Genomic DNA, 25,189 nt, shown 5'->3' with positions numbered 1-25,189 from the left:
CCAAGCTTCTACATACTGAAGCTTGCAAGCTGAAGCTGGCAAACAGGTAAAACAATTCAGTTTTACCTGCTTGCCAGGGTATCTGTCTTAAGAGACCCTGAAAACATCATTTGCCTTCCTTTTCTACAAATCACTGCTAGATACCACTATTTAGTACTTACAGTCTACTTTTGTCACATACAGTGACACAGTGCAAATAGGCCTCGTAAAACTGGCACCATATCCAAAAGAAAGTGCTGTTCCTAAGAAATTGCAACTCCTTGACAGGGCCAAGATAGCAAAAAGTTCTGGCACCTTGCAGGCCTGCAAGAAATCCCTGTACTTTAGAATCATTAAAGGAGATGTTTTATCGACTTTAAATTGAATTCTCAGTAACCTGATGCTTGTTTAACGACCTTGACAATAAAAAGTGAACTGGGAGTAGCAGCTTCCACGTGTGCAGGCAGGCCACAAGCTATCAAACTGGCAACCATGTGGGCAGTCCTCAACATATCTGAATTTAGTGCACCTACACAGAATCAAATATACACATATTAGGGTGTACATACATATATTAGGGTGTAGTACATCTACACCCACAAAAACATCACCTGTCTCAGTCAGAAAATGGGATTATCTATCCTTTACCAGACCAGGACCAGACTCTTCTCACAGGCACAAAGATTTTTCAGCTGAGCATTTCTAACATCAGATTTTGTTCACTGGGTGGATGTGGCTGGTAATGAACAACTATTCTCTGCTTTACAGTACACATGTGCTACACCACAGCTGAGAGAGTACAAAAGAATAAAACCTAACCCAGGAAGAGCATGGTGCTAACCCACCAAGGTTGGCAGTCTGATCTTCACACAGGCCATTCACTTAAGAGCTGGACTTGATAATCCTTGTGCATCTCTTCCAATTCAGAATATTCTGTAACTCTCCTCTTCTGTATATTAAAATCAAGCAACGCCCTTCCTCTTTAGCACCTCATCTGTGACAACCCATCCTTACTGTACACTGTTCAGAGGCAAGAGGTAAGGTGCTCTTGCATAGCAATGAGCCTGCCTCTGACTGCCCTTCAGTCAATGCACTTTAGAACAGGCCCCTTTTTATTTCTTTAAACAAGGTGAGTTTTCTGTTGGGTTGGCTTTCCTGGTTATGCTGAATCAGACTTTTTCCATGAATATTACAGCTGCTTAAACGCAACCCCAAGCAAAACATCCTCTCCTTGGTTTCTTCTTGGGAGTTTTATATTTTGGTAAATTTTCCTTTAACCTGACCTCGGGAGACCTTCTCAGGCCTGCACAGACTTAAGACAGCCTCTAAGGAAACTTTGTAGTCAAGCACCAAGACTAATAAAAGCACTATTCATCTAACTTACACACGGAGCTTTTAGTGATGAGTCAACCTGTCCAGTAAAACTAGAGAAACAGTTTTTGTCCAACAATTTATCCAACTCAGCAATAAGCAACATGACTGTATATACATTCCAATGCGGATGTACAAGTCAGAGCACCATTCCAGTTAATGTGCAAGGTGAAATTTGGAGGTAAGGGTCTGACCAAGGCTTCATCTGCTAGGTGTGGTTTATTATCTACCTTTAACCAATTTTCATTTTGGCAGTAAATTCAGGGCTTGTCATGCCAATTTAATTATTCTATTATTTGAACTTTGCATCTTTATCAAGGCAGTTGTGCAAACACTTCTCTCCTCAGCTTTATGTTTCCCAGATTAGTTTTACACCTTTAGAAAGTTTGATGAAGCTGAATTATCATTCTTAAGCAAACTGGGAATGTGTCAAAAAGGTTTTGCTGTGCTACGGCATCTCTCAAAAAAGCTGACTGCATTAGCTGATGCAGAGCGGGGAGGAAACTGCAGTTGCATTTTAGAGCTCCAAGAGGAATAGTTGTGATAAACACATTTTCCACCCTGCCAGGGGAGAAAACGCAGGACAGCACCAACAGCCACTTCTGCCAGCAGGAAACGAGGTGGGGCATCCGTGGAGAAGAGGATTGGAAAAGAAGGAGGGTACCGGGAAAACAGAAGCACGGCAGCAGGAACTCGCATCAGAGCGGCGTAACTTTCAGCAGCATCCTCCTCCCCGTGCTGCTGGGGCAGCTCCTCTCCCCTGGGAGCTGCCGAGGGATGGCTCCGCGGCCCGGGCCCGCTGGGGCGGCGGCGGGCAGGGCACCGGCCGCCCCCCGCCGCCCGGAGGAAGAGGAAGCGGCGCCGGGCCCGCAGGAAGTGCGGCTGCCCGCGCCCGCCGCCCCCGGCCCCGGCCCGGCGGCCGCTGCGCCGTGACAGGTGGTGGCGGCCAGAGGCGGCCCCGGCCCCGGGGGCAGCGCCCGGCAGAACCGTTCGTCACCCGTTCGGCAGCCGCCCTCCTCGCCCAGCGGCGCACCTGCCCTGCCCGCCCCTACCTTGTTGAGGTGGGGGTCGCGGAGCACGTCGTAGCCCCTCTTCATGGTGAGCTGCAGGGGCCGGGCGGCGTCCTGCCTCTTCTCGTCTCCCTTCCCTGCTTGCATGGTGCGGCGCGGCGGGGCTGACTGCCGTCAGGTCGCTGCGGGAGCAGAGGCAAAGTGGCGGCGGCTCCTCCTGCTGAGGTGACCGCCCGGCGGGGTGGGATGATCCTACCGGAGGGCGGGAGGGAGAGAGGGAGGGGGCAGAGCCGTGGCGAGGCGCCGCCGCCGCGGGAGGGGGTCACCGGCGAGCCGCTGAGTCACCGGCGGCTCCGCGCGCAGCCGAGCGGCCGCTCAGGTGCGAAGGACAGCGCGGGTGCGGACCCGCAGCCCTGCCCTGCCGGGGATGCGGGCTGCGCTGCCTTCCAGCGCAGCGGAGGGGCCGCCCGCAGAAGGAGGCCGGTCTGGGATCACCTGCTGCGGGGGCTCGCAGGCGCGGCTCTGCCTCGTCACGCCGGGTTTGGCACGGGGGCTGCCGAGCACCGCGCCCGGAGCCCATCGGCCCGGAGCCCGCTGACCCCCCCGGCGCGGCCTCACGCAGGAGCCGGGCCTCTGCGCCTGAGTCACGTTCAAGTTTCACTTTCCTTCTGCTATTTAAATGGCCATGAAATCCAATCTTTCCCGGAGGGGACGGATTGCATAGCTTCGTACAGTCCAGAGCACATGTTTGATGTAATTAGCTGTGGGTTAGCCTCAGCTGTGGTGGTCGGGGTTATGCCTGGTCAGGATGGAGAGTGCCGGGGCAGAGCAGGTGCTTAGCTGGTTTATACCGCTAGCCCTGACTTTTGTTTTCAGTATGGTCTGAAATTCTTTGCATACAACCCATCGTGTGCTGTATGACTGTGGCCTCTAAATTCATGTATGTAAGCAAAAATAATTTCCATATGGATGCTGTAGTCCTGCTGGAGAATTTACACAGCTTTAAATGTGTGACTAGAGGATTAATTTAGAAGAGTTTTGTTTCTGTTGTCAAGCAGCAATGAACAGATACAGATTTTGCGGCTCTTTCAAACTTACCTCTTCACATTTAATCAGTAGGCCTTGTATCCTTCCTACTACCTACTCTTTTATTAAGAAAAAATACTTCCACAGAATCTGGCTTTTACCGAATTTCCTAAGTAGCTCTGAGAAGTTTATTTGCAGATAACTAACAAAGGAAAGTTGGAAGCATTCCAAGTCTCTATTTCTGGAAATTTGACTTGCAAGTCAGCAGAAAATTCAGTAAATACATTAGTCCCTTGCTCCACCATCTCAGTATTATGGAAAGCAGTAAACTAAAATGAAAATTTTCTTCAAAACTTTAAACCTGAAGTCTTTCTGATCAATTACCCAGCTTTCCTCAGATTTCTCTGACTAGCTAAATGTTTTCCTCCCCACCCAAATCCTGAATATTACTATCAGGTATCAGGGATATGTGGCTTCATTTCAGTTCTTTTTTAGTTATAAAATTGAAGAGCAACATAGAAACATCATTTCTCCTTTCTTTGTGAGTACCCTGAAACCATTCTGACAAATGCTTACCTACTACAATATTTTGTCTGACAGCAATGTGTACTGATGTAATTTTTATCTTCATGTTGCAACACTGTTTATAAAAAAACCCTCTTTGATTTATGTGAAGAGTCGCTGCAATCATTGTGAGTACCTGCTCAGAGGTCTGACCCCAGCCAAGTACTTGTCCTGACTCACTTTGCCCAAGTTATAAAAGGTATATAATGAAGCAGCTAATTAAAGTCAAATTCATTGGAATATATACATTTTTAATGTAATCAGAATTCAGAAACCATTTACTACTGTGTTTTTAGTGTGAATTTACTCCTCCCTATCTTTCTAAAAATGCAATTTATTTCCATTTGTTATGTTCAAACACTAATAAAAACTAAATGATAACTATCTTTTGAGATAAATGAGTTGTAAGAATGGCAACAGATCTCTTCAGCTCAAAAGGAAGACCAAAGAAGCAAGAAAAAATGGTGTCATGTATCACCTGTCACCTGTAAAAATCTTCCACTTGAGACCTGGAACATTTTACCATTTAATGAGATTAGTAGGGATTTATTTGTCCAAGTCTGCTGTTAGTGATTACTTTTCTTCTAGATGCTATAACTTCCTTCAAACTCAGTTGTGCATTTGTATTGCCTTTACAGAGTGTCTTTGATCAAGAGACATTTCAGAGTGGCTTTTCTAGGACCTCAAAATATTCAAACTGTAAAAATAATTTAGGGGTCCAGAGTAATGCTCAGCAGTTACATCTGCAGTCAAAGGTCATTATTCCAAAAGAGGACTGCATTGCACAATAATGGCATAATATAGTCCTATACAATATAGGACTATATATAGGACTATATAGGACTATTTTTTTGTAAATGTTAGCCCACATTCAGATTATTAGTGGGCATTGTACACTATTGGTATGTTTCTGACAGAAAATACAGTGGTTTTGCCTTTCTGACAGGCACTTAATTCTTTTTCTCAAATGGTTTCTGTATGGAACACTTTTCAAACTCTTTCTTACTCATGATTTTTCATAAGTACTTATGGTTTCTTCCCACCTTCTGTATTTCTTGTCTCTCTCAGATCTTCTCAGTTGTACTGAGGATATATGAAAAGCTCCACTTGAAATAGTCCTTGGAAAAGAAAGACTAGAAGGAAGATTGGTGGTGTGATATAACCCTAGACAGAAACTAAGCACTATGCAGCTGCCCACTCGCTTCCTGAGAGGGGGAGAACTCAAAAAAGGTAAAACATGTGGGTTAAGAACAGTTTGATAAACAAAATGAAGTAAAATACAGTGTAATAATAGTAATTAAAATTGAGGTAACAAAAAAAGAGGAGTAAAACCCAAAAAAAGCAAGTGATGCACAAGACAATTGCTCACCACCTTCTGATCAAACTCTAGCCCTACCCTGAGCAGCAATTGGCCCCTCATGGCCAAATCCTCTGGTTTAATTTAATGAGCATGATATTGTGTGGTATGGAATATCCCTTTGTGTCAGCTATCCTGGCTATGCTCCCTCCCAGCTTTTGTGTCTCCTTGTTGGCAGAGTATGAGAGAATGAAAAGTCCTTGACTGAGGGTGAACAGGATTGAGCAACAGCTGAAACATCATTGTTATCAACATGATTCTCCTACTAAACCCAAAATGCAACACTCTACCAGATATTAGGAAGAAAATTAACTCTATCTCTGCCAGGAACTTGACAACCTGCTTTTTCAAGCCAGTAGTAAGGACAGATAAGTCCAGGAAAAGAAATTTCTTTATTGCATTTAATTAAGATGACTCACTGTGTTTAAATATTGAAGAATGGAACTTTGGAAATATCCTCATGTTGTATGAGTGATCAGAGGATTTGGACTCCCTCAAACTGTTTTTTGAACCACTGTTGATTTTGGGAGCTGCATATCCTGCTGTGACACTGGGGAGGGGTTATCTTTCAGGGCTACCAGTTTGGAAGAAGAGGAAGGGAACTCCTATGTCCTGATGAAAACATCCAGTTAACTACTTTTAGGGTGGTACTTGTGTGTCGTGTCTGACTTACCCCATTAAGATCTGTAGTCTAACTATTACCAGTAACAGTTGGGTGTTCACTGTGGGGTCACAGTACTCCAGGCAAGACCTCACCAGCCCTGAATCAATGGAAAGATTTACTATATATGTTTGAACCGTGCCAGTGCCCTCCATATTTGTCAGCACAATGTTTGCTTTTTTGCAATAGTGCAACACTGTTAACTTCTGCTGGGCTTGTGATCTGGTATAACCCCGGGTCCTTTTCTGACGGGTTGGAGGTTGGGTAAGTTCATTGGGAGAGACTTTAAAGATCATTGAGTCCATCTGTTAACCCAGCACTGCCAAGTCCAACACTAAGCCATGGCCCCAAGTGACACGCCTACACCACTTTTAAATGCCTCCAGGGACAGTGACTAATTAAAGGATGGAGATGCTCCTTTAACCCTCCTTTTGCTGCTTATGTATTTATAGAAACATTTGTTTCTATACATTTGTTTATTGAGTTACAAATTTTTATTGAGTTATAAATTTTTTTGTTGGGTTGGCAATACCAAGTTAAATTTGGCAGGGACACAAGGTTAGTTTTAAAAAAGATTAATTGTTTCATGACCTACAAACTAATTGAAGCATTTTTAAAGTCTCTTTAACATAAACATTTTACAGTAGTGGGTAGCAATCCTGACTTGTGCTAGGTAATTTGAAAATGAAATTGGATTTTTCATCATTGGGACATATGTTTTTAGTTAAGCTGAAGGAGAAGCAAAAATTGAACTGTATAAGCAGTATGAGGTTATTGTTTAATAATGATTTTTTTATTATCTTGAAGTGATTTTTATAACACAAAGGTGTTTTTTCTTAAAGATATACTTCAAAGTAGACAATGCACTCCTGAAGTTAAGAGCAGAATCTAGTAGAAGATTTGACATGCCGAAGTGCCAACACTCTCAGTGTTGACAGCCTGGGTGTCCCTGCCCACACTCCCGGGGCTCCCACCCACCCTGCCAGGGTTCAATAGCCCATATCAGTCTCAGGGTCATTGATCACTGCCCCAGCAGTGCCACAGCCCTACCTGGGCCTGGCCATGGGCCCTGCTGTCCTGGACCCTGACCACCTGTGGGCTGACTCGCCAGCCTGGCCTCCACAGCCTTGTCACTACAGAGTCACCCAACAGTCATGAGGCTGTCCCTGACCACTTGTGGGCTGACCTGCCAGCCTGGCCTCCACAGCCTTGTCACTACAGAGTCACTCAACAGTCATGAGGCTGTCCCTGTCCCTGGTTACCCTCACTGGGCTGACCCCACTTCACATCCTCAGCTCAGCCTCAGGCCAGCCTTAGCAGCACAGCACACATGGACAGGGCTGCTCTCAGCTGCCCCAGCCTGCCCTCCTCCTTCAGTGAGGATGGTGGGACGAGCCATGACTGGTGACACCTTGCCTGCCTTGCTGGCCCAAACGGGGACACCACTGGCCCCAGCCCACACCACACCCTGGCCAGAAGATGGGTGTGGAGAAGGCAGAGCCAGGCTCCTCTCACAGGTAGGAGTGCAGTGCTAAAAGGCGGCAGTAGCTAGGTGCACCTGGAGAACATGCAATTAGGCTTAAGCACAACATTTTCAAGCAGAAGGGTGGTGAGCACTCAAGCGGCTGCCAAGAGAGGTTGAAGAGTTTCATGCCTGCAGCATTTCAAAACTTGACAAGTCTGTGAGCAATCCAGCTTTGAAGGTCAGTCTGTTGACAACAGAAGGTTGGGCCAGATGAACTTCAGACATCCTTTCCAACGTGGACTGTTATGTGATTCTGCAGGTAGTACACTGCTGAGAGTGACAAAATCTCTGAACATGCAGGCATTTTTACAGGAATTTCATTAGAGCCGCAAAAGGCTGTTCCTCCTCATGAATTCACCAGCTTTCTTTGATCCCACTCTTCGATTTCTGACTCTTCTTCTATTAAGGCTTCTATAAGGCTGTTTGACCAGTATGAATTGCTTCATACCTCTCATGCTTTATTCCTTTCTGCTAAGGGTTTTATCCTACATGCATTAAATTTAGTTAAACTGTTGAAATTCAACGACTAGTCATAAGTATCCTAAGACTCCACAATTTTGGAATCCCTTGCTGGGTTCATAAAAATACTAAAATTATTTCAGCATAATACATACATAATATATATATATATATCAATCAATAAAACAATAAGAATGCCTGTTACAATTTCTGTTAGTCAACATTCCATTGTCCAGATGTCACAGGGAAAAAGCCGTGCCTGGCCCAGTACATGTTGCTGGAGATGTTGAAGCACTGTGAGAGCATGTCCACATACACATGGTACCAATAGGAACTTCCAGCGCTTCTCAAGTCAGATGTAAATTAGGAAGAGACATATAGAAGTAGTTGCATGTCTACATAGCCACTCACACTTCACAGTAGGCCTGGAGTAGAATGAGACTTTAATTTTCCCACATGCCAGTGTTAACATATTGACTGGTAGACCATGTCCTTGTTATTATAGTAAATCTAGCACAAGGCAATTAAAATATGCATGCCACAGTGCAGCATGTTCTCAGAAGATATTCTGGCTGTATTTATGTTTCAGCAAGATTAAATAATGCTCAAAATAAGCACCCTTCTCCAGTGTTTGTCCAAATAGTGCAGTTTTCTAAGAATTTGTTCTATTTCTACAAAAAATACCGCAAAACTGTAGACGGCAAATTATTCACTTGTTGTCTTTTAATCTCACAAGAACAAAACTAATGTGAGGAGTAATAGATTTCAAAGGTGATTTAAAGTGCCAGTATTTTGAATATGCAGACTCTCTGGAGTGACTTAAATGACCTACATAAAGGCGTGAAAACTCACATTCCTTCTCTTCAAACTATTCAAAATCAAGCAAATCTTCCTTGAAATATCCTGTTAAAATTAATTTCCTGAACTGGCTGGGGACAAGGAATGCAAAATATTTCTAGATTCCAAAGCCTGCTTATCTGAAGGATAGGAAATCTTGATAGTGTTATCTTTTCATCACTAATGCAAATGCCTATATTTAACACTGCACAGTTTTAGAAATTTAGATGTGCACATTTATTTCCATCTCAAATATTTTAGAGGTATTTCGTAGAAGAATGTTTCAGATTAGGAGAGTTAAAAATTTTTAGATTGTTTGGTTAACTGTCTCAGAACAAATTTTTCTTGGCTTCATTTTAGTTACGCTAACATAACACTGAATTTAGAACTGAAGATTTTTGAATGCCAGAATTAAATTACTATGACTTTATGGTATGATTTGTATCATAATGCTGGGAGTTCACTGTCTTGCTAGGAATAATAGGATTTAGAAAAAGGCCCCAAACAGCACTTTTACTTAAATTGCTGTATCAGATCTATGTTCCAGCAATAAGAGTGGAAAATCTGCAAGACTCCTTCCATTGTTTATAAAAAGAGGGTGAATTCTTTCAGCTCTGCCAATTACAGACAAAATTTCAAACAACTTCAGCACCTTTAGGATAATTTTGGAATAGTATTAGCAAATGCACTTCCGTTGTTTGCTTCCATGGTTATGTCTGGCCCAGGAATTTTAACAGTTTAGCAACAGACAAAGCATGCAGAAATTTTCCTCTTTTAACTACTTTGTCTCCTATACACGGGAGCCCATGAAGGGCTTTTTCTTTTCCACATGCTAATTACCATAAATATTTTGGAGATTGTTCTACAAACTCTGTTTTGTTTTCCAAATCATTAGCAATGTTAAAAACAAACCTTCTGACAAAAATGTTGGCAGAAGCTCAAACAGAAGTCCTAGTTTATCAAGGAAACCCTTCCCTATGCAAAGGGAACTGTATGGGGTCCTTTACATGCTGTTCAATTGCCAAAGCACGTGAGGTTTAGCACATGAGATTCCAGCCATGCATAGGTTTTTTATGTACAAATCATTTGGGGAAGAAGGATGAGGCAGTACTTTTAGAGGTAGAGAATTGCCACTATGCTTTAACAGGAGGCTGTAAAGACTAGGTAAAGGGATCATGGGCATCAATGGCAATGGTGCTTGGTTTGCAATACTTGTAAAAGGCTTAGGTAGCTTCAGCATGAGTACAAAACACAAGGGCAAAAGAAGTATCATGGGCTGGAAGGGACCTTAAAGATCATCTGGTTTCAACCTTCTGCTGTGGGCAGGGACACCTCCCACGAGAACAGGCTGCTCAAAGCCCCATCTAACCTGGCCTTGAACACTTCCAAGGATGGGACATCCACAGCTTCTCTGGGCAACCTATTCTACTGACTATCTTCATAATGAATAAATTCTTCCTAATATCTAATCTAAACCTGAAAGAGCTCAGTCTAAAGCCCCCTTGTCCCATCACTACATGACTTCATAAAAAAATTCCTCTGAATCTTCCTTGTAGGTAGTGGAAGGCTGCTCTAAGGTCTTCCCAGAGCCTCCTCTTCTCCACGCTGAGCAATTCTAGCTCTCTCAGCCTGTCTTCATAGTGCAAAGCCCAGGATGTGGTTGCCTGTCCTGTCTGCAAGTACACTTTTAAAGCTCATGTTGAGCTTCTTGTCGACCAAACCCCCAAGTCTTTCTTCCCAGGACTCCTCTCAGTCCTTTCTCCACCCAGCCTGTATTTGTGCTTGGGATTGTCCTGGCCCAGGTGCAAGGCTAGGGTTAGGATTGCGCTTGGCTTTGTTGAATTTGAGGAGGTTCACATAGGCCTATCTCTCAAGATTGTCCAGGTCCCTCTGGATGACATTCCTTCCCACCAGCGTGTCAACCATACCACACAGCTTTGTGCCTTTGGCAAACCTGCTGAGGGTGCACTCAGTCCCACTGTTTATCATTTTACCAAGCTTTACACCTGAAAGAGAACACTCAAGTAAGGGCTCATAGTTCATGCTTCACTAGAGCATCATGAAGAGTGTTTCTCTCCAATCACTTTTAAGATGATTCTCACTTCATGATTATTCTGGTAGTAGCAGTCAATGTCCCATGAACTTATTCACTGGTAGATCTGTTCACCTTGTCATCCAAAGAGTCTTTCTATACAGCTCTATAGAGGCCCTCAAAGGTCTGGAGACTATAGCTTTAATACAGTGGTTCTGCATACCATAAATTCTTAATATGAAGCTAACAAGCATCTAATAAAGATTTCTACTGAGATAACAATAACTTCCCATACCAAAACCCCCAAAGGATGCTGTGTTTCTAAGACAATATTTTGAAGATTAACTAACCTGGTCATTTTGAAGTTTGACAATCTTTTCCAAATAGCATTATGTCCTTTTTCATAGTTAAGATTATTTCTTCTGACCTTAATTTGTAAAAATGTCCAATCTTATTTTCTGTTGTGCAAACGAAAAGAAATAACAGAGACGTTGTTTAAACAGCAGATTTTCTGGTTGCAGGTGGTCATGTACAAGATAATTCACCATTACTGTGGATTTGCAGTTACAGGACAAGAATGACAGAGTTTCAGAAATAATGTGGCGTTGTTACCCGTGCATAGCAATTAGTTGGTGGCCTAGTTCAGATGAGAGTTTCAGTGTCTTATAAAATGTCAAAAGAATAGCTGTCCTAGTTAATATAATTGACTGCAAGGGACAGTTGAAGGGCATGGTTTATTTATTTAAGGAAACATTATCCAAAAATTAAACAAATTTGGGCAATAAATAAGCTGTAGGGAGAAATATGAGTAAATGATAAATTTTAGAATGGACCGATAAAAACATTACTGCGCAGCATTAAATGTCTTACCTGGCAAATAATCAGGTGTCTTCTTGCTTAAGTTAGTGAGCAGTTTTATTGATTCATACTTGTAAGAAGAGACTTCTTGAAGAAAAACATTACTCAAAATGTGTTTAAGTGTTTATGTTCAATAAATAAATATGTAAATAAACATATCACTACTTGTTACTCTATCCTACCATTACTGCTTGTACAGTCCTTATAATTCTTCTAGTGAATGCTCACACCACAGGTTTCCCTTATGGCTTTACCCAAAACCTCTAAATCTCCATTAAAAAGAGAATGTTATTGATTTTCAGCAAATCCCACTTCCATACAGCCCATGCAGTCTGTGCTGTGATGTGCCTCCAAAGGAAGGCACTGCTGGGGGAAGTACAACAGCTACAATGACTCAGAGGCCTCTTTCCTAAGTGGTGCTAAGTAAAGTAAAGTAATCCATTGTGTATGTTTAATATTTGGATTTAATATAATCTGCCATTTCGTTACTCATTTGCTGTTGAAAGGACTTTTGAAACTACATCTCACTCTGCCTCCCTCCCTGCAGCTGTAAGCGTACAGTCAGACTTTCTTTTGCCAAGCTCTATTTGGCAATGAAGACAAGTTTCATGAGTCAGAAAATACAAGACTTTCTCAAAATCCTGTTATCATCTATCTTTTCTCTGTGGAAAAGTTACTCTCTGAACTTGCCCTGACAGTGCAAAAGTGCTGCAGGTGGCATTATTTATGGTAACTGAACTAATGGTACTATTAGTAATACAAGAGTATTACCCTTGTTCCCTACGAAGTGTGAGCTCCCTGTTCTCTGAAAGCCACTTCTTGGTTTACTTCTGATGCCTGTAATCTGTGACCAAACCAAAGAACCTCCATTACCCCAACAGTTTTAATGTTGGTTGGCCAACACTAACCAGGCCTGCAGGAGGTGGATACAATATGCACATACCTGTACTGTGGAGCACCACTGCAGTTTACTGCTGCACTACTCAGCTGCTCAGATGTGTGAACCAGCTTTCATTTAAAAGCATAATGGTGATCCTACTGTACTGTGCTAATTCCATGTGCTAGGAGCACTGGTCTGCAGAGAGGCAATTATGGATTTATTGTGGCTGTCCATGAAGTGGTTGTCTTATTCAAGCTATGGATGCTGCAGCCTCACTGGGTGCTTATTCCCCCATAAATTTACCAGCAGGAATAGATGACAGCAGCTTACTAGTTAGTGCTCTAGCAGAAACTGAAAAAAGCTAAGAGAAATCCAAACATTAAGGGTTTTGACAAATACATCTGCATGGAGGATGAGGAGGGGCAACAGTCTTCTAGCAATGCAGGCCTGTCCCAAAGCAAGTCCAGTCATTGTGGCACAATGAATGTGGGCTATGTTCCCAGAAATCACAGTGTGGTGGAGGTACCATTGGCATAAAATTTAGTATCCATTTATCCTTGGTAATGCAGACTGCAGGTGGTGAATTGGACATGAGGAAATAAGAAAAAAAGGTTCTATGTGGTACTATTAGCATATATTAAAGAGAAATTTCAGAATTCTTTATCACATGAAATAGTGTTACTCCATGATAAGGTGACAGATCTTGCCTCATTAAACAGCCACCTAAAGATGGTAGGCTTTTTTCCCCTTTTGTTACTAGAATTAAAAAAAAAAAAATAGTTGCCTCCAGTGCAAGAGTCCCCAGTTCTTTTCCACTGTGTGATGTAAATACAGCATTAACTAGTGAAATATAGGTGGACTGGAAAGGAGTTTTGCAGAAGGCAGGAGCTAATAGTCCACATAGTGCTTCCATAAAGCAAGTGACTGAGTAGGCAGCATCATTCTGTAACTTTTCTTGTAACTGACTGTAGTCAGTTTCCTTGTAATGAAATTACACTGGTGCCTTGCTTTTACTTCTCTGATCATGCCTCAAAACTGAGCTAATTTGATTTCTTTCCTGCTAGAAATTATTTATTCTGACTGAGTCAGAATCCAGTGAGCATTTTAGACCCCAAAGGAATTGTTTGTTCTAAGAATTAGCTACGTGGGATGTGCAGTGAGTCCAGACTCAGAGCCTTGAACAGATTGTTCAGCTGAAAGGGGGAGGGTAACTTCCTTACACTACAAGATATCAATTTTACCTTCTCTTTAAAAGATAATTCAAATAGTATAACATGGTTGCTCTCAGGCCAGATGTTGGTATGGTCAGTTTTATCTACAAGGTCATACACTGTGGTTGGGTCAGGAACAGAATCTGTGAGAAACGTAATCTCCTTCTCAGAAAAGCACCACTGTAATCACTGTGTCCTAACAAGCATGACAGTGCCAAGGTGCACTGAGACTATGTTCAATTACACATAGCATTTGCACAACATTTAATCTACAAACTGTTTTGTAAAGACCAAGTGAATAATCTTCAAGCCACCTACCTGGAAACACATAGTTGCATTTTTTTACTTTCATTTGGCAAAACATTATGCTGAGTGTTGAGTACCCTGAATCTCCTTAGGTTTCCAGAATAAGCCTGTGGCTTTTCTAGAACTATGCCTTTAAATGATTTAGCAGCTTTCAAATACACATAGTTGGTATATATGTAAACACAGTCCCTTCCCCTCTGAGTTTTAAATCTGAGGTCCTTATCCAGCAAACATTTCTCTGCATATTATATTTTTATATGTGTGAGAGGTTCATATTAAACTTCCACTGGGAAATATTTACAGAAAGACCACACCTGCTGAGCTTCAGCCTTTTGGCAAGTGTACTACAGAGGCCTAATGGGAATTCATGGAGAAGAAAGGTTGCCTGCATTTTAAAAGGGTGTGAACCCTCCAAGCTCTGAAGCTATGTGCAAGTTTATATTTAGATAACCTGAAAGCTCTGCCTATAAATTGTCAAGGAGAATTAATGAGTAGTGCATGTGCAGTATATCAAACATTTGGTGTCTCAGCCACTATTTTCAAACGCACCAAAGTACATGTGTGTTCATTGCTGAGGGCTGTATACAATAATACATGTTTAAAGTTTAAAAAGACACATTATTTGAATGTATCTGAATGCAGAAACCAGTGACCCACTTTTTTTAATGGCTGGGAAGCACTTTTTGTGTTCCAGCAAGTATCTCTAAAGGGGTTTGTGAATCAAGCAGTCCTGAGACAGTTCATCCTAGAATATAATATTGATGTTTAAAAGAAATAAAATGCAAGTTCTATCTCAACCATGGCTTCAGTTTCTGATTTTTTCCCTTGGCCACATTTTTTTCGTGTGCTCTACTGCAATGTATTTTTAAGAAGCTATGTCATGTTTTACAAAAGAAAAACATTATATATGAAGTATATAATGTTTATCTTGCCTGTGGACTCCATGCTACAGCTGTAAATCTCTAATTTCTTCTTTCTTACTTATTTCTGATGAGAGACAGTATGAAGACATCAATGGCTTTGGAATGGTATGTATTATTTATTTATGTCCTAAAGTTGTTAGCAGTTGTCTTAATAAGACTGAATACTCTGCAGCTCTTGCTAGCCTTGCAGTAGCTCTCAGTACCCTTTCCCTTCTCACCCCAAGATCCCTAGTAGGTCTATTATTTCATTTGGAGTTAAGGTACAGCGTGTCTCACAGTTTTAGCTCCTGAATCTTCTCCGTTACACCTAGAGATGGCATTCATATGGATTTGTAGCATGATGAGCCTTTCCTGTAGTGTCTGAAAATATGTTTGCTATCTCGAAATACTTTCTCTCAAATGGTGATCCAGATTCCTGGACGCCATAGTTTAATTCAAGATGTATTAAACGACTGCATGAAGTGAAGACTTTAAATCTGTCTTTATATTTAGCTTCTTTTTTCTTTTTTTCCACTGCTAAGTGAACCATGTGTTGTAACAGCCTGCTCATTTCTAAAAAGCAGTGATGCTGTCTCCTGCAGAGGCTGCTTCACTATGAACTCCCTCCTGCAAGATGCTGACTGCTCTGGCCCTCATTCATCCAAGTCTTTAGATGCTGAGCTGCTGGGCTAAAACCATAAGTGCATAAGAGTTTTCAAGATACAGCTTTGTTCCAAGAAGCATTGATCATCATTTACTCCTGCCAGAGGATGGGGCCTAAATAAAGGAAATAATCTTGTCTTTGTGTTTTGTTTGTCTAGCAGAAGAGGGACTATTAACATAGACTGGCGGACTTTTAAAATCAGCTCAACTTACAATATTCCATCCGCTTTGCTCTGTAATGATGTTAAGGTCATGATAAGCTGTATATTTCTGTGTAAAAGTTAAATTAATAGCAAAAATAAATTAATACCAAAAAATAATCTAACACATTCTAACTTTGTTATTATTTCATCAAGCAATAATGAACTGGGAATTTGGCCAGTATATTAAAAATATACTTAATAAATCCTACGTTATTCTTGTGGCTCCCTTCCACATCAGCATATTTTGTGATTCTGCGAATTAAGCATTTAGATGTATGTAGATTGCACAGCAAAACAGTGAAATAATTGATTCATATATGTGATTACTAGTGTACCAATTAAAAAACAACCTTTTCTTGGAAGGCAGGAAGGCAGTGCAGCTTATGACTTAGGACTTACACAGTAATTTATGAACTGGGAGGAGAGTAGAAAACTGTCTCAAACATACTGGACATACGTTCTTTGGGAAAAGAAAAATTTTGGGTCATCTAACTGGCACTCATACATACATTGCATTTTACTTTTAAATGTGGCAGTGCTGCCATCTCAAGTTACCCACTTCTGTATCTATAGCTGCTTGTGGAGGCAACGCATTAAGCAGATTAGCAGCTCAATTTAATTAACTATTTTCCACTGGATTTTTGCTAACTGAAGTAATTATCTGCTCTGTGTATGATGCACTCAAAGCTATATACCAGCATGTAGAAGTGATGCAAAAAGGCTGGAGGGGTGGAATGCCAGCAATAACTTTACTTGGTAGTGGCACCATATACTTGTCCCTGAGGTAACAGTCAAAACCTGAAAATTGGTTCTCAGTGTAAATGGAAAACAAGTGTTAAAAGACCCATTCTAGGTAGATAAAAGAGCTTGTAGTTTACTCTGAAAAGAACTTGACCTTCTACCAGAGACCCTTCCTCAAGTGGACTTGAGGAATCTTGCAATTACTACTGGCTGTTCCATTTGTCAGCAAATACGTTGTTGTAGAAAATGTTGTGAAGATATGTTTCTTCAGTCTGTAAAGATGTTGCATGAGAAAAGCCAGCTAGGCAAGAAGCGCTATAATGGAAAGCAAAAACACTCAAAAAACATTGTTATGTATATAATTTTGCTATGTTATGTATATGATTTTGTTTCTTAGTAAGCAACTTGCAGGGGTTTGGAAAAACTATCTACTAAATATGCTGCAGTAGTTACCCTTGTCCTCCAGCTAACTAATTTCACTGTTCAGTTTCAGTTTGTATGTGATTTCACATTTCCCGGGTGCTGGATCAGAGATTCTCCTGCGGCCTGTGGTGCAGATCATGGTGAGGTAGCTGACTCTCAGTGGAGGTCCACGGTGGAGCAAATATCAACATTGGAAGCAGGTATCCCATGGAGCATCTCACCCTGGAGCAGAGGGATGCCTGAAGGAGGCTGTGACCCCGTGGGAAGCCTGTGCTGGAGCAGGCTCCTGGCAGGACCTGTGGCCTCATGGAGAAAGGAACCCACCCTGAAAGAGGTTTGCTAGCCCCATAAGGGGACCCAGTCTGGGACAGTGTGTCCCTTAAAGGCTGAACCTTGTGAAAGGGACCCACACTGAAGCACTTTATGAAGAACTGCAGCCTGTGGGGAGGATCCCTGTTGGAGATGTTCATGAGGGACTGTCTCCTGTGGGAGGCACCCCATGCTGGAGCAGGGAAAGGGTGTGAGGAGTCCTCCCCTGAGGAGGAAGGACTGGCAGAAAAATGTGACGAACTGTCTGAAACTCTCATTCCCTGTCCCCGTGTTCTGCTGGAGGTGAGTAGGTGGGGAATTCACAAATGAAGATGAGCCTGGGATGATGTAGGGGTGGAGAGAAGGTGAATTTTAGATTTGTTCTTATTTCTCATTATACTACACTTATTAGATTGACAATAAACTAATATCCCTAGGTTGAGCCTAGGTTTTACCCATGACAGTAATTGCTGAGTGATCTCCCTTGTCCTCATTTTCACCCCAGAGCCTTTAGTTGTATTTTTTGTCCGATGTGCCGGTGAGGAGGGGAATGATAGAAAGACTTTTGTGGGCACATGGTGTCCAGCTATGCTCAACCCACCTCTGTCAGTAAAAAGACATTTTGTAAGTCCAGTCTTTGGACATGTGACAAGATGGACTTTGTAATATTATCCAGATAATCTGTAGTGATTTAAAATCCTATTGTAGTTTCTGTATCACTAGTTTTATTATTTGATTAAAATCCAGCAGAGCATTAAGGATTAAATTTGTCTGAGGATGAATGATTTACAATTAGTTAGAAAAAATGAAGGTATTAAAGAATATGCCAGGTTAATTTTTTTGACAAATGAGTGTAAAGCTACTTACACAAACATTTCAGAACACAGCAGCACCTGGTAGGTAATAAATTTTGTAGAAGAAATGAAAAATGTAATTAGTTGAGGACTGTAAAAACAATGCCAGGAGGTAGAACTAAGCTCTATCTCACTAAGAATCCAGGGATTGACTTCCTCTGCACCCCACAGCTGTGCTGGGTCCCTCCAGTAGGTGACAGCCTGTAGGCCAGGGGATCCACTGGTAGGGAAGATATGCTATACTTGGCAGTTAGGACACAGTATGGTGGCATCCAGCCTGGGATTTGTACAATTAATTTGTACTACAGTATCTGCTAATGCCAACCTTTTAGTATTTTCCATTTTAATGTAAATAATACTACAGTAATGTTGACATCTAGCTTTCTAAAACACTGCATGTTCTTAGTTTATGTTGGTGACATTTGTTATTTTACAGTAGTGTAGGAAACACGTAGTGGTGACTAATTTAAGCCACTTGTTGTCTGTTTGAATTTGGTCATGATTTTGCTGTAACAACAGGATCAACAGCCTCATTTGCAGCACTGCAAATGTAAAGAAACAAAGTGTTCCAAAAAGTCTAACTGTGCACATTTATGTCTGTGGGTATTGTTACCTTAGGTTGTTGCATTCAATTATTGTGAAGTGTTCGTATGTTCCATATCCATTACTTCACATAGATATTAATTGTATTCCATATATTTTGATAGCTGTTTAGCCATGAGGTGGTATTTTCATAGAAGCACCTATTTATATGGCATGATTTCAGACCATAATGGTCATTATCTACTCTAGGTATACCACTGTATATGTTAAGCTGAAATTGTTTCTTCCCATACATATCACTTTATGGTAATCTCTACTCAATTTTATCTGCCATTTTATTGCCTGGACACTCAGTGAGTATCAATCACATACCACTTGCCATGTATTTTTGCAGCTCTTCACATTGGCCACCATTTTAAATTTACTTTAGTCATAAGCATACCTGCAAGTATTGTCTGTGATACCTACTTTGTCCTGGGAGGCCCTTCTTGGATTTAGCTTATGTAGTAAGAGTTTGAGAGGTAGGAGTGTACTGAGACAAGAAATCTTCAAGAAACTCGTGCTCATGGGAGGAAAATGCTCCCCTTCCTTCTCCTTCCACACTGGGCTGTAGCTACTTTTAAGAACAGAAGACCTCACAATGCTCAAAGGGGATGTCCAGGTACTAGAGGTACCTTTCTCATGTCTTCCCTATGTAATTGGATGTTTTCTGCAGTTAGACCTAATACATCAGCTTCCTCATGTCATCTCCATGAGCTCAATTGCCAGGAAAGTTTATTATCTAACTTCAGAAAAATTCCCTAGGAAAAATCCTTATTGAGAATGCAGAATGCTACATTGACAGTAGGTAGCAAAAGCTAAAGGCTAAGGTTATATATTAAAGGCTGCTGTCTGTAAATTAAAAGTGAATTTGACTGTTTCCTTTAATGAATGAAAAAGGCAATGGTTAGGTTTGGGAATGATGCCCTCGCCGAAGCAGGCACAAGGATGTGGAGTGCTCTCTTCCTCATGCAGCATGCAGGTTCCCTGATTCCTTACTTACTCTTTGCACCAGCCTTCTCAGTCCTCTTCCCTTCTCACACAGAGTTAATGCTGACCTTGTACAGAAAAGCTCATTTCTCATTCATCTTCTTCCCTTATCCATCAACAACTAACCCTAAACACTATGCCAAAGATTTCTAGTACTGTAAGTCCTCTTTCCTTCGGAGGCAGGAGCCCAGGGGGATTTTCCTGGCTCTTCATCTCAAGCAGGCATGGGTTCTTATTTACTAAACCTGTCCATGTCCTCAGGCACATATTCCCAGACTCATGAGTTTTCTCTGACTCGGACTTCCTTCTGCCAAGCCTGCTGCATTCAATGATTGATCTTGTATCCAATTTCACTAGTCACAGTTTTCCTTGGCAGAACTCTAAAGGGTCTTAATTTGCTGATGCCGTTTGTCTAGTTAATTATCGAGTTTGGGTTTTCTTTCATATGATTGATATCTCTGCCAGAATTGCAGTAGCTATTAACAGAATTGTGGTTATTTCATTAAAATACAGAATGCTGAAATACATTATGATATTCTGCTTTTGCCCCTAATTACTAAAATATTTTATATTTTCATATAATTTATTATTATGAAAAAGATTTTGACAGCCAGATATAGTAAAAATATGAAGGTATTCCAAAATCATATCAAAACTTAATGCTGTTTTAATTTGAAACCTGAAATTACATGTCTAAGTTTGACAAGAAATACTTACACACAGCTGTAGGAACAGTGTAAAACACTTATAGGAGTATACCAGTTCATGAAATTCCCTGTACTTACTAATTTTGTGTCTTGTTTTCAGCTATATGTGTTATAGCACAAAGACTTGACAAGATGTGAGCAAGTCTTTGTGTTGATGACTGTCACAAGAAGAACACTTTTGCATGGCTAGAATCTGAAGTAGGATGTATTGCAGATTTATTACACTGTTCATTTATGTAAGTGCAGGTCAAACATGAATGACATTTATGTGGATTTTTTGCATTCTCCAAAATAATGAAGTGACAGGATAGGCCTATAAACTAAAGATTGCTGCTTGTCTTTCTTTCAGCAGCTGGAGGTTATTACAATTCTGAAGATTATGTAGACCTGTCACAATTTTTGTGCATAGGATTGTCTTGTACTGGAATTCCAGATCAATGAAAAACAAGGAAGTAAAAGAAATACAAACCTATCATGAGAAATATTGGATAAATAGAGGGAAAGAAAGGCAGGGAAAAAAAAGGAAAAGGAAAAGGAAAAGGAAAAGGAAAAGGAAAAGGAAAAGGAAAAGGAAAAGGAAAAGGAAAAGGAAAAGGAAAAGGAAAAGGAAAAGGAAAAGGAAAAGGAAAGAAGACCCGCAATGTCTGCTAAGCTAGCAAATATAACCGCTCAAAAGTGAATGTTCTTGCAACTAATTTGGATGCATGGTATGCTAAGGAGTATGACAGTATAGAAGACCATCTGCTTTGTAATGTATATTGTGGAGAAAGGAATTTGTGTAAACAGCCACCTCTCAATCACAGGAATTTTTCTCCTCTTAATCTGTTTTTTCTTGCAGAGAAGTGTAAAGCAGTGGCATGGGAAAACATAATGATAAAATTTTAAGTGTATTTATTGTGAGATATTTAGTTTCAAGACACAATCTCTGATACATATTTTGAAAGTGATAAAACAGTGTGGATCCATCTTCTCATAAAAGATAAACTCTGGAAACAGATTCCACTTTAAATAAAGATCTGGATTACCATCCCCATTTACAAAAACTTTCATTATTATAGTAGCCTAAAAAAAATTACAAAGGAAGCATTAGGACCACAAAACACAAGCTTTCAGACTTTATTCTAAAAATCTTTGGACTTAAATCCTTTAATTCAAGACTCATAGTTATTTCCCCATAAGAACATAAATATTACTTAGAGGATATATAGTCTAAAAAATTCTTGTTACCTTGCTGTTTGGGTTGATTTTCTTTTTTTAACTGATCAAAATAATTTATTCTTTAATATATCTTCTAGTCTTAAAATGTTGATAGTTTTTTTTAAGAAATTACATTTTAAAATTATCTTTAATTATACTTACAACCCAAATCCAGAAAAAAAATTATTCTTCTCTAATTTTCATCATAGGAGACAGTTGCAATAAAGTAGCTCATGATTAATTGCACCACAGTCAGAATGGGATTTACCTCCTCTAAATTTAGCCCCCAGAGAGTTTGGCAAGTGTGAAGTATTCCAAAAAGGTAACTTTAGCCATTCAAGCTAATCCTTCTAGGCTCCCTCTATAGCTTTCAATAGATTCAGAGCCAAAAATCCTAACTGCTCTGCACTGAGCCTTAAAAGCCTAAGTAAATGCTCCTCCTTTGTCTGACATGCCTTACTAGCTCTCCTTGTCTTCACTCTAGTCATTAAATTTCCTTTGATAGCTCCTAGAAACAAAAAGTACCTCATCTTAAAACAGATGGAGTAGATAAAGCTACAGAATATTGTGAGCTTGTAGACTAAGTTGCTTTTTTTTCCTCCAATGCCAAATACAGTTTCTGGAGAAAAAACACAGAAAGACAATTAACTTAGTAAAAAATACAGACATTTTGAATCAGAGGTAGTGAAAGCTTTGAAGTAACTTACATCTAAGTTTCTCAGAAAGAAATCCAAATTGGATACCTGGAACACACGGAAGAAAATAATTTGCAATTACTTTTACCCTGGTCCTGTCTCAGCTGAAATCAATAAACAAATGGACATGTATCAGGTTAAAGGTTGGTCTGAAGGTTTAGTTTAACTGAAATAGTTGACTTAGAACAATGACCAGAATGAACAACCACAGTGAAGCATCTCATTCTTAGCACTTATTCCATTACACTGGTATCGATACACTGTATGCATTAAAGTGTTATGAAAACAGTCAACAAAATGAGGCAAGATAGGTCATTAATTTTGAAATAAATGCTGCTTCACTTAATTATTTTATTTTATTCTTTTTTAATGAACCCATATGATAGTATTGGTTCTGTTATTTAAATATTTTTATGCAGACTGCAATTTATGACATACTAGCTTTATAAATTCTGTGGGCTCATACTCTACGTTGCTAATACTATCATGATGCCAATCTGTGTGCAATTTAATTTTTAAATAATCTACTGGAAAAAATGACAGCTATGATAACAATGGGCTGTGAGGCAAATAGCTCAAATGGCAATTTTTCCTTGGCATATGTTTTAATGGGTTTATATTGTGTGGAGCTTAGGTCAATTAAATGTAAAAGCAGATTCTTGCTATTAGTTTTTTCTTATTGAATGGGTATAAACAATACAGTGTAAAAATTAACAGTGCTCCATATATTCTCCCTTAGCAACTATGCCTGGTGCTATGATAGGGCTACTGGTTGTGGGTTTGTTCAGCTGATTTCCAGCATGTTCAGAGAACACAAGATACTTTGGGCTGAATGGAAGTCTTAACAATGAGGCTTGCAGCTGTTTCTGTGAGCTTGTGAATGCCCAAATTGGGAAATAATACCCAGAATAGAGCATATGTCTATCACCTATTTATTTAAAATAAGCATCCTTTTTTTTCTGTAAAGACAGCCCTAGACTGTGTTTTTCACCTTTTCTACCATATGACAGCAGTTGAGACATTCCCACAAAAATCATCCTCTACAAGACTTTCTCTAACTACTTTCCTACCTTCAGGAGAAATGAAAATCTCCGTTTGATCTTTATGAAATTATTCTGCCCGTAGATAAGGACCTGATCACTCTCTTTATCAATCAGCAATTCCTGAAACCTGCTGACTTTTCATCAAACACAATAAGAGATTCATCAATTAAAATACTTTAAAGAGGAGCCAGTGATGAGGGAGTTTGAAAGCCCGGAGGGCTCCGTTGTGAGGTCTCCATCCTGTGAGATGGATTGCATTGACTGCACAATTACAAAGCACAAAGCTTAATTTTTGCAATTGTGTAATAGCACTGCATATGAGATCTAGGAAGCTATTTAAGAATAGCTAAATTGATTTTAGGGCTTTAGCTAGTAACTGTAATTGGGAGTAAAATCAACATGGGTAGAAAGGTCTCTGCCAACTGTTTCACTGTTGTGTGCTAGGAATGAAAGAAGAATAAGAAGGCTTGGACTAAACCAAATTAATTTTCTATTAACAGGATTAATAAATACATCTTTGTTCTTTTAACTGTTGCAATTTGATTACCATCTTTTTGAATTATGACTAAACCATGTAGTATTTTTAGCCCATTGATGTTTTGAATCAAAATTAGTAAAAACCTTGATTTTAAAAATTATCTTGATTTCTACATAGACAACTGACATTTTTAGAACTTCAAGTCTAATCAATAATTTCAGTTTTGTAATGTTTGCTTCTTGCAAAACAATGGAATTTGACTTCTGCAAATATTAGCAGAACTGATTTGTTCTTTGGATAGGAGAATTGAAAAATAAAAACTACATAAATTAACAGAGGTACATAAGCTTGGCCCACTCTACAAATTAAAACCTTTATCCAGTAGTATTTCACACTTCTAGTAATTTACAATCCTAATTAATAATTATATCTTTTGATAATTATGTCTTAGAAATATTAGAAGTGAAAAAAATCTTTTGTTGAAGGAAAATATTAATATTTCATATAAGGAGAAATTTTCCTGTAGTCATATCAAAAAAGACTCATGCCAGAATTAATAAATGAGACTCACCAGTCGTGATTCTGTATGTTTTATAGAAAAGAGCTGATTCAGTGGAACTGAGTGCAGTGTTTCCAATTCTTTCTGGCAAGTGGAAGAATAAAGAAGTAAAAAATGAAGTCAGGATCACACCATGGGAATAGCATCATATTTTTCTAATTAACTCCATTCAAGAAAACCTTAATTGAATATTTTAGAGTTAAGAAATAATGCTGCTAAGCAGTAATGCAATTTGCTGAAGTCAACAAAGCATGACCATGATAATGTAAAGAAAAATTCAAAGACAGTGAATTTTCCCATTATTCATATCTTATTCCCGTAGGATTTTATTTTCTGTGCTTTAGTTTTTAACCTCAGAGTCATATTCATGTATTATTAAATCACTAACAACTGTTGTTCAAAAATCTTGGCTTCTAGAGCCCAGTTAAGAATCCAGTCTACCTCCCTGGGGGAATTTTCCTGTGTGGAAGCTGGTATGACTTCCACTCAAGAAGTTCGCACACAAAATTATATTTTTGATGGGCTCTGCTTGTACACATAATTTGAAAATAATTTGTAGTGAATTTTGTCTGGAAATTTGACCCATTACTTTTGCTTCTTTACTTTTACATCACCCATTTTAGTAAGTAAATAATACATTTTTTTGCCATGGGATACTCAAATAAATCCAATAGCTAATAAGTTGTGCACTTGGCATACTTACAGACAGTATACGCTTGCATTATTTGGCAGAAGGCAAAAGTACATGTGTGTATTGTGAGCAACAC

At 39.9% G+C, this 25,189-nt stretch overlaps 2 protein-coding genes across 6 annotated transcripts in view; one reads left to right on the top strand and one right to left on the bottom strand.

Moving 5' to 3' along the window:
- ME1 (malic enzyme 1) overlaps positions 1–2,975 on the bottom strand; it is a 156,801-nt gene extending 153,826 nt beyond the window's left edge. The window contains exon 1 of one of the 2 annotated variants that reach the window (XM_030944389.1): positions 2,403–2,975. In XM_030944389.1, the coding sequence (XP_030800249.1) occupies positions 2,403–2,507 (105 nt within the window). In that variant the 5' untranslated portion in view covers positions 2,508–2,975. Of the gene's footprint in view, positions 1–2,014; positions 2,159–2,402 lie in introns of those variants that run through there. The other variant, XM_030944390.1, reaches the window with a different exon arrangement.
- PRSS35 (serine protease 35) overlaps positions 2,255–25,189 on the top strand; it is a 45,316-nt gene continuing 22,381 nt past the window's right edge. Inside the window, exons 1-4 of one of the 4 annotated variants that reach the window (XM_030944396.1) lie at positions 2,255–2,448; positions 5,019–5,180; positions 15,078–15,104; positions 17,073–17,620. The gene's annotated coding sequence lies outside the window, so the exon portion shown is untranslated. Of the gene's footprint in view, positions 2,586–5,018; positions 5,181–15,073; positions 15,105–17,072; positions 17,621–25,189 lie in introns of all 4 variants that reach the window. The other 3 variants (XM_030944395.1, XM_030944392.1, XM_030944394.1) reach the window with 3 other exon arrangements.

The sequence above is a fragment of the Camarhynchus parvulus genome, chromosome 3 (genome assembly GCF_901933205.1).
Source record: "Camarhynchus parvulus chromosome 3, STF_HiC, whole genome shotgun sequence".
NCBI classification, from domain to species: domain Eukaryota; kingdom Metazoa; phylum Chordata; class Aves; order Passeriformes; family Thraupidae; genus Camarhynchus; species Camarhynchus parvulus.
This window is presented reverse-complemented; position numbering and strand designations above follow the sequence as displayed.